Below are 9534 nucleotides of genomic sequence, written 5' to 3' on the forward strand. Positions count from 1 at the left end.
ATGTATCCTAACCCGTGTTCGGTCGGGTTCGGTTCGGCTGGCCCTCCAACATCTCTCTAGGCATCTTTTCCGACGTTTCATCTCTCTCAGCTCCTTGGTAAACCAGGGAGCCAATCGAGATCTACGTCGGGTCAGAGGCCGCAAAGGCACGACTCGGTCCAATGCTGCGGCGGCAGTTGTCTCCCAAGCCGCCGCCTGACGAAGAAAAAAGCAACTTTTAAAGCAGGATCTTTTTTTATTAGCATATAAAAACAGTTTTTTTAAAAAAACAACAACATACACACATTGTTATAAAAGGAAAGCATTTGATTTAATTGTTGAAGATTAAACCTTACTCATTCGCTGTCTAGAACTTTTGTTCGGAGAGTCTTCCCACAATCAGAAGTTTGAGAGGTAGCAACTATTCAAATTGCTGGAGTCCTTTCAGTTCCACTTGCCAGAACAATGTGAAACCAAAGGCATTTTCCCCCCCCAGGTGCAGGATCTTAAAAGCAGCGTAAGTAATAATCCAAGGAATCTGCACAACGCTAAGTTTAAAAGTTGGTCAACGAGGCAAGAAAACATTGTCTCACGAGAGTTCTCAGCTGGCAATCTTGGATGAAAAGCTTGTATTTATCTCCTCGGCTGGAGCATGAAGTTCTCTGCCTGAAGCTCATGAGGGTCCTTCAGTTGGTAATCTTGGGTCCCAAAGCTGCATTTATCTCCTCCACTGGAGCGTGAAGATCTACCTGAAGCTTATGCAAATATCCTTCCGCACTGAGAAGGGTTTTAGGAAGCCTTCACCCGTTTAGATCTTGAGATTGCTGGTGCCTTAGCTAAAAAGGGAAAATTAATAACAGTTAGAGGACCTAGTGCAGGGATGGCGAATCTTTTAGAGCCCGAGTGCCCAAACTGCAACCCAAAACCCACTTATTTATCACTGGGTGCCAGGTGGGTGTGGCCCACTGGGTGGGCGTGGCTGTGGTGGTCATGGCAGACTGGGTGGGTGTGGCCAAGGTGGGCGTGGTCTCCTTGATGTTGCTCGTGGGGAGGGACGCCTGTGGGGGCTGGGCAGGGTTGGGGGAGATCCAGGGGGTCTCTGGCAGGTAGGGCAGTGGGCAGGAGGCTCGTCCTGCGGGGTGAGGCAAGGCGAGGCAGGGCTGGGGTGCCATTGTCGCAGGACAAGGCAAGGCAGGGGCCAGGATGGCTGCTGCCTGACACCATTGGACCCTGCACACACAGGCCAGCGAATGCATGGGGACCAATAGCGTCTGTCAGCAGCCACAGCCTGCCAGCCCCTCGACTGGCGCACTCTGGGGCTCCGCAGCCCGCCATCAGCAGTTCAGAGAAGTCGGCCCTCTGAGCTGGACAGAGGGCCGACAGCTGAGAAGGCGATGCAGTGGGTCGTGCCCAGGAAAAGGAGAGCATGGGAGGCCAGGAGGGATGGAACAGGGGGGAGGGAAACTAGCCATGCTGGGATTTATCCGGCCACGTGGAACCTCGGCGAGTTAGTGGGCGGCTGCTTGAAGAGGGATGGTTGCCATCTCTGGGGCATGGCATGCATGCCCACAGAGAGGGCTCCGAGTGCCGCCTCTGGCACGCATGCATAGGTTCACCACCACTGACCTAGTGGATAGAGACTTGAGGTAGCCCTTATAAACCCCAGATAGGTTATCTTTCTCACTCTGTTTTTTCTGAGCAGGCGTTCGCCTCTTCTGTGCCGGAGGTGGTGAACTTAGCGGCAAAGATTCTTGCAAATCGGAAGACGATTTCTGAGATCTGGTCTTGGGACCCCTGGCTCTGTTGCCCACCACACTGCCATCCTCCTTTTCTTGAATAACTCCATCCTCTGGTTTAAGTTTCCTCCTTCCCTTAACTTCTTTCTGAGCAGGGCTGCTGCTTGAGTTCTTCGTTCCCTTGCTGGCCTGCAGAGACGGACAGAGATGCTCGGAGAAGCCAATCCACCCCTCGAATGAGGTGGATAAAATCCTGAGATCAAAAGTTGATCTCGGGCAGAAGAGAGGGACCTGCAGACATCTGAAATGTGGCCCAGTTACGACAGCCGGAGACTCGGTAGTCTCCAAATTCACATTCTAATACGTTGGATCACCACAATGGCATAAAAGATGGAACTCCCAACTCAGTATGGGGAGAACGGCCACTTGAGGGACGCCATCTTAAGTAGAAAAATCACACGGGATCAGCAAGACTTTATTCTTAGAACTGTAAGATCGATGTGCGCATTATGACCACAAGCTGCACCAGAAAATTCATCGTTAACGTGGGGGACGTTCTTAAATGAGGCATCCTATGATCACACCGAATTTTATGACTTTTTTTTTTTTTTTTGCTGTGGATTAAGCAAAGCCAGCTTCTCCCGTTGAACCGAGAAGGTCACAAACGGTAAGCACAGGACCACAGGACACGGCAACGGTTGTAAACGCGAGCCGTTTGTCAACTGCCCAAATCGCAAACACATGACCAAGTTCATCCAGTTAACAGATCGAAAAAGCACTAACTCGTTAAATGATCAAATATTGGACTAGGAGGTTTCTATCTGCCCCGGTTTTCTTGACCTTTGGAACAATTATCCAGTTCCTTGTTTATTTCTCTCTTTTTTTTTCCCACTCCATTTCCAGGGTAGAGGAACTTAGCTAATAATTCTGGGAACTTTACACAGAGAGGCAGAGACATAGACAAAAGAGAAAGACCTTAATGTCTCGGGTAAATAATCTCCCCAGAGAAAGAGATAATACACCTTTACCTTTGAACTCTGCACAGCTGGTTTAGACTTTGCTTGTGTCTTCTTTTTCTGAGATTTCCCCCCTGGGATTCAAAACATTACACACAATTAGATCAGTGCCTTCTTAATTTCTTAATTAATCACAATGTTAGATTCTATGTTCTATAATACAGGAACAAAAGGTGACTTCTTAGAGACATGTTTCTAGCTTAGGTTTCTGTTTTCCAGCAGAGAATTTTAATCCCCAGATCCTTTAATCAGAAAAGCTAGCAGTGAAATCTGAAATTTTCTGGCTGCAAGTAGAAATTTCCTGGGACTAAGCAAATACCTTTGATGCCAGCCTATATGCTGCTCTATAGGGGGGGGGGACCCTTTCTCATTTTCTCTTTTCCTCAAAGTACTGGAAATGTAAAAGTGGAGCTCACCTTTTGGGGCCAGGGGTCCAGGGTCTCCCTATATGGAAGAAAAATAATTCAGGTTTCTTGGAATAGCCAGGTTTGCTATATGTAGGTATTGATCATCCAATAGCACTAGCAACAGCCCTTATATACTGCTTCACAGTGCTTTACAACCCTCTCTAAGCAGTTTACAGAGTCAGCCTCTTGCCCCCCAACAATCTGGGGTCCTTATTTTACCGACCTCGGAAGGATGGAAGGCTGAGTCAACCTTAACCTGGTCAGGATCAAACTGCTGGGAGTGAGCAGTGCAGTGTTGCGTTCTAACCACTGTGCTATGATGCCTGGAAAACCTGAATGTTACTGATGTAATGGTTGAGAAATGAAGAGGAAGAACACACAACTCCACCTTGTACTGAAAACACAGTACAAGAGATGACCCACAAGGTCCCTTCCAACTCTGTTATTCTGTTGTTATTTTGTTAACATATATAATATGTCAGAGCATGCATAGTCTTATTGCACTGAGATAACACAGGAGTAAACACAGTAAACAGTGGTCTATATTAAATGGTGGTTTATCTTACACTATCTACAATATCATACACCAGGAACAATACACACACACACGTGTTAATACAGCAGTCTCCAACACACAGCAGTTACAGCAGGAAACGGAAGAGAGAGAACACATCTGCGGAGCCTTCCTTTCTATACACAGCTGTTAGCCACGCCTTCCTTTCTATACACAGCTGTTAGCCACGCCTACAACACACTAAGGCAGATATTGGTGCAGCCTTCAAACCAAGCTGAGGCCGAGGCAAAGATGGTTCCATCATCTCACCTAGAGGGCAAGCGCTGCTTGTCGCCTGTATCCCTACCTGGAACCAGATGGTCCTGCCGTTAGCATCACGCAGGGATTTCATGCCCGGAAGGGAGTAACAGTGAAGCCACTCTTCAAAGACGGCAAAATGTTCTCGGTTGGTGAGGTCATATCCCTTGCCACCTCCTGGGTGAAGACAAGCCGAGACATAAATACAGGTAGTCCTTGACTTACAACAGTTCATTTAGTGACCGTTCAAAGTTACGACGGCACTGAAAAAAGGGACTTAGGACTGTTTTTCAGAGTCACGACCTTTGAAGCATCCCCTTAATCTTGTGATCCACATTCAGGTGCTTGGCAACTGGCTTGTACTTAATGTCTGTTGTGTCCCAAGGTCATGTGATCCCCTCTTGTGACCTTCTGAACAGCAAAGTCCATGGGGAAACCAGATTCACTGGATCACCGGATTATTAAGTTATTATAGCTTATCAACTGCAGGGATCCACTTCACCCGTGTGGCAAGGAAGGTTTTTAAAGGGGGCAACATTCACTTAACAAATGTCTCACAACCACAGAAGTTTGGGGCTCCGTTGTGACCGTGACATACCTCCACAACTGAGCCCAAGGTTTCCACCGCTAAGCAAAGCAGTTGTTAAGTGAGTTTGGCCACATGGTACGACCTTTTTGCCCCATTTGTTAAACAAATCATTGCAGTTGTTCAGGGAACCTGTCTTCCCCCACTGACTTGGCTTCTCAGAAGCCTGCTGGGAAGGTTACAAATGGTGATCACATGACCCCGGGGCACTGCAACAGTCATAAGTACATGTCAGTTGCCAAGCATCTGAATTTTGATCACATGACCACGGGGATGCCGCAATGGCCTTAAGTGTGAAAACTGGGCACACGTCATTTTTTTTTCATGTCGTAACTGCAAACGTCACTGCTCTTTAGAAGGCCAGATCCTGAAGTTGAAACTCAAGTACTTTGGCCACATAATGAGAAAGAAGGACTCACTGGAGAAGGGCCTGATGCTGGGAAAGATGGAGGGCAAGAGAAGAAGGGGACGACAGAGAATGAGGTGGCTGGATGGAATCACTGAAGCAGGAGGCGTGAGCTTCAGTGGACTCCAGAAGATGGTAGACGACAGGAAGGCCTGGAGGAACGTTGTCCATGGGGTCGCGATGGGTCGGACACGACTTCGCAATTAACAACAACAAACTGCAAACGTCACTAAACAAGTTGAGCACTATCTGTAACTGACATAAATCTCACCCTTCTCAAATGGGGAGGGTCCTTTGGGGGCCCCACCGGGTGCTTACCTAGATTCACGACCTCCATGGGCAACAGGTGACAGACCTCCAGCAAGTCAGGGTTCTCTCGTTTCAATTTCACTTTCTTGCTGAGGGTTGTCGCACCCGAAACCTGAAATGCGGAGACAGGAAGTCGGATAAACAGAAATCTTTTCTAAATAGGCAAAAGAAGGGATTCCTTTGGGCTTCTAACATCTTACCTGCAGTCCACGCTGCAGATCTTCCAGAACGGTCCGTGCCTTCTCAAAGGGAGGGATTTTTGATCTAGAAGAAGTTGGAGAAAAGTGGTTAAAGGCTCAGAGGGTATATAGTAGTCATGGTTGATGCTTCTTGTCTGGACTACCTCAAAGGGTCAGTCTTGCAAGTTTGAAAGTTCCTCTCCCTTCCCTTTTTTATTCTCTCCTGAAAATGAAGGATGTTAGTTTGCAGGGTAGGTTGCTAGTAACTGCACTGAAGATGTTACCTGGTTGGGTCATGAAATGTCTGCAAGAAAACAAGCTCAGAGAGTACCAAGGACCCCACAATTCTCGTCTTCCTCCTCCTCCTCCTCCTCTTCCTCCTCCTCCTCACCCCTGCTAGCACTAATGATGTTACTTAGTTGGGTCATGAAACGTCTGCAAGAAAACAACCAAGCTCAGAGAGCACCAAGGACATATATTGCCTGTAAACCCACATCTGGAGCTCAAAGGACAGGATTCCAACTCTAGAAATACATGGAACAGCTTCCAGCTTGAAATCCAGATGCTGTTGTCTCTGTGGTCAATCTGCAAGTCTTAGCACAACTTCCAAATTGCTTTCTCCAGATGCTTCCTTGAATCCAAAAAAGATCTTCTGGATTCTCCAACACAGGACCACAAAGTTCCCTCTGCTTTCCAGCAGACCCCAATGGAGAGACCCCTAAATAAATCACAGACTCACTGGTAAAGAATTTCAGCCCGGAGGTAGTTGCCAACTCCGTTGAAAAACTTCTGGTTTAGCAGAGCCTCACAGATGGGCTTATCAAAGGCCTTGTCCGACAGATTCCTCAGGATGTTTTCTCTGGAAAGCAAGTCCCGACTTGTTAGCAGGGAATATTTGGGATTCTGTGAAGGAATTTAGAGATGCCTTGAGGAAGGCATGAAAGAGGCATGAAGGAAGAACTTGGAGAAGAGATTATGTAACCCAAGATCAAAGGCACTATAGGAGTTAATGAAGTCTAGCAAAAAATGGGAAGATTCTGGTAGTATCTTTTCTGACAAATTTTACTAAAAAAGCACAAACTTCCAAGAGCCCCAACCTTTTCAGTTGGAAAAGGTGCAACCAGCCTTGAAGTAGAATGACACAAAAAAATAATCCAACTTGATTTCATTTAGTGTAAAATAGACAAAGGTGGGCAGGCTTTCAAGATGAGATCATCCTTTGAAGTAGACCGGATCAAGAGAGAGACATTACACAGATCCTTTATTGCAGCATTGCTGGCTGTGGAATTCTGAGAGTTGAAGTCCACATGCCTTAAAATTGTCAAGGTTGAGAAACACTGCTTTATTGTAATATAGGCTGTAATAACAGAACCTGGAAAACTTCTCCAAGTTTCTTTCTGCCCATCATGTACTAAATAAAATCAAAGTGGGCTTATTTTGAGTTTCTTTCTCATGTTTCTTTCTACCTCCAGGGCAGTGTTTCTCAAACTTGCCAAGTTTTAAGACGAAGCAAACCCGATACGATAAATCCCAGTTTTGGTTGTAAGAGATAATCCCACGTCACCCCAACCTTCTCCAATCTGGCTCCTTCTAAACCTGTGCTGTTACAATCCTCGTCCCTCCAGCCGTTAGCTGGTGGATGATGGGAGTTGTATTCCACTCCTTCTTGAGGAACAATCACAAGATTTCCTTCCTGCTATGCCGATTCATGAAAATAAAAAAAAAACTCTCATTTTTAACTCCAAGGACATCAAGCGGTTGAAGTGTACATACAAACCAGGCCTTGGGTAAGAAGGCAGGCGGGTTGGGAGGCAGCCCCTCACCTGAATTGTTCATACTCCAACATCACGCAAGGCCCTCGGTTCGGTTGCCAGGTGCCATCCACCTCCCACTTGCCAAAACGCCGGACGTCCACGTAGCAGAGAACTCGGAGTGGCTTTTCTTGAGTATAGAAACGCAGGTGAGCATGTTTGGGCATGTCGGAAATTGGGACCAGTTTGAAATTCCCACACATGCCAAAACGGAACACAAGATCCATAGGGGGCTCTTTCGAACCCTCCCGCTTAATCGGGGTCAGAGTGAGCTTCAGTTCTTTGCCCCGGGAGACAGCCGAGATCAGGTATCCGTCGCTCTCAAAAGGCACCTCCGGATTTTTGCTAACTTCGGATTTTTCTACCTTCCCTGTAAACGTAATTCCTGCACACTCTGCGTTGATATATCTGGAGGCTAGAAAGAGCTCTGGGCCCTCCGGCATCCTAGAAAAACGGGGAAAAAGAAGAGGAAAAGAAAAGAGACTTAAGGGCAGGTAAAACGACAGGGGAAAAGCATGAACAGGCATGTTTTAATGAGTCATTATTTCCTTGTTACATAATCTTGTTTTTATTGTATTGCTTCCAGAGTTGAAAATGCGGGGGGGGGGGAGTGCAGTTCACTATCTTTCTCATCCAACATGCTCTGAGCACCCCTGAAAATCCCTCCCTCCCACCCAGACACCCCACCCCACCCCGCCTGGCCGTCTGCCATATCAAAATCATTTCCCAGCTATTGAAGATATTTGCAAATATGTAAAACAATGCCCTTCTTCTATTATTTATGTGTTGTAAAAATACAGTTTTAGGACACGTATTTTAATGAAAACTAGTTTTTCATAATACCTGTTTTATTTATGTTTGTCTCGCCTGGTTTTTCCTATTGTTACTTTTACACAACGCAGGAAATAAATGTTCTACCCAAGATTTTGTTTGTCTGTTTTTTACTCAGTATCAATAAACAGAACCGGTACAAATGAAAAGGTCCATCGTTTTTAAAAGCAGGAAGGGGTTCTATGAGCGAAAAAAGCTTAAACTTAAGTTTTAGGCTAAAATACAATTACAGTTCAGCTGATGGCTGATTGGCGAGTCAGCCTCTTCCTTGTTCCCAGATCCACTCCTGCAGGTGTAACTCACCTGAGCCCAAAAGGTGGGACTGGCAAAAGACGAGGGCAGAGAAAGGGCACCAAGCAGCACTCCCGGCCACAGCCTGCCTGCTTCTACCAGCCACTCCTGCAGTCCTCGGCTCCGGCCAGCGAAGGGTTAACGCAGGGAACCGCCCCCCCTCTGCTCCTATTGGTTGAGAGGAACCCCCGAGCATCTTGGGAGTTGTAGTTTTCCAGGGGTGCACCCACGCTTCTGGGATAAGGGCTTAGCACAGCAATGTGCACCCGTGGGACATTTTTTGTGCAAACGGCGGCGGTCGTGAATTTTTGCAACGAGGGTGGGGGAGGCACCGGGCACCGAGCTTCTGGTGTGGATTTGACAAAGATGGTTTAAAGCAATCGTTTTAGTATTAATATTAAATACTACTGTATAGTGCAACATTGAAGTGCAATCAATATTAGGGGCAGCGCAATGGTGAATAGATTGTGAAGAATGTGTGTATATGTGTTTTACTTGTTTTTACTTGTGTGTAGCGTGCACTGTGGACAGCACTTAATTTCGTTGTTACACAATGACAATTCTATTCTATATTCTATTCTATATTCTATTCTACTCTATTCTACAATCTATTCTATTCTACAATTTATTCTATTCTATTCTACATTCTATTCTATTCTATTCTACATTCTACATTCAGGAACAAGGAGTGTATATCGGAGGTGGTGACTCTTTGAGAGCTGTATGTAACAAAATTTCATTTTGGTGTATGCCGATTGGTGTACATTCAAAGTGACAATAAAGTTGTTATTATTATCTTTTATTCATTAAACATGAACTTCAGTCAACTGAACATTCAAATTGGCTGGCGCTGATGGTTGACACGGGTTGCTACCAGCATCCTAGGTGTCAACCAGGTATCTCCTTAAAATATAAGATGTTCCGAGTAGCGCATTTTTTTGTAACATTGCTGGAGTTATTGCAGGAAGCTGCAGTTTCTTGATGTGTTTTGCAAAGTTTTTGGACATAGTTCCCAGTGCCCCGATGACAATGGGTACCACTGTTACACGTTTCATCCATAATTGCGCAGTTTCGATGGCCAGGTCGCGATATTTTGTAATTTTTTCCAGTTCTTTTTCTTCGACTCTGGCATCTCCTGGTACAGCGATATCAATCAATAATAATAATTATTA

General features: G+C 46.0%; 1 protein-coding gene across 1 annotated transcript; it reads right to left on the minus strand.

Moving 5' to 3' along the window:
* Positions 1-272: 272 nt before the first annotated feature.
* Positions 273-8452, minus strand: NEIL1 (nei like DNA glycosylase 1). Its single transcript, XM_015830293.1, has 10 exons — positions 8375-8452; positions 7253-7684; positions 6169-6288; positions 5451-5514; positions 5260-5362; positions 3999-4126; positions 3148-3175; positions 2744-2805; positions 1664-1904; positions 273-815 (listed from the first exon to the last, which is right to left on the minus strand). The coding sequence occupies exons 2-10, from the start codon at positions 7681-7683 to the stop codon at positions 769-771; spliced, it is 1224 nt and encodes a 407-aa protein (XP_015685779.1). The 5' UTR covers position 7684; positions 8375-8452; the 3' UTR covers positions 273-768.
* Between the last annotated feature and the right edge of the window lie 1082 nt (positions 8453-9534).

This window comes from Protobothrops mucrosquamatus, unplaced genomic scaffold (assembly GCF_001527695.2).
Source record: "Protobothrops mucrosquamatus isolate PMUCROS unplaced genomic scaffold, P.Mucros_1.0 scaffold_242, whole genome shotgun sequence".
Lineage (NCBI taxonomy): Eukaryota > Metazoa > Chordata > Lepidosauria > Squamata > Viperidae > Protobothrops > Protobothrops mucrosquamatus.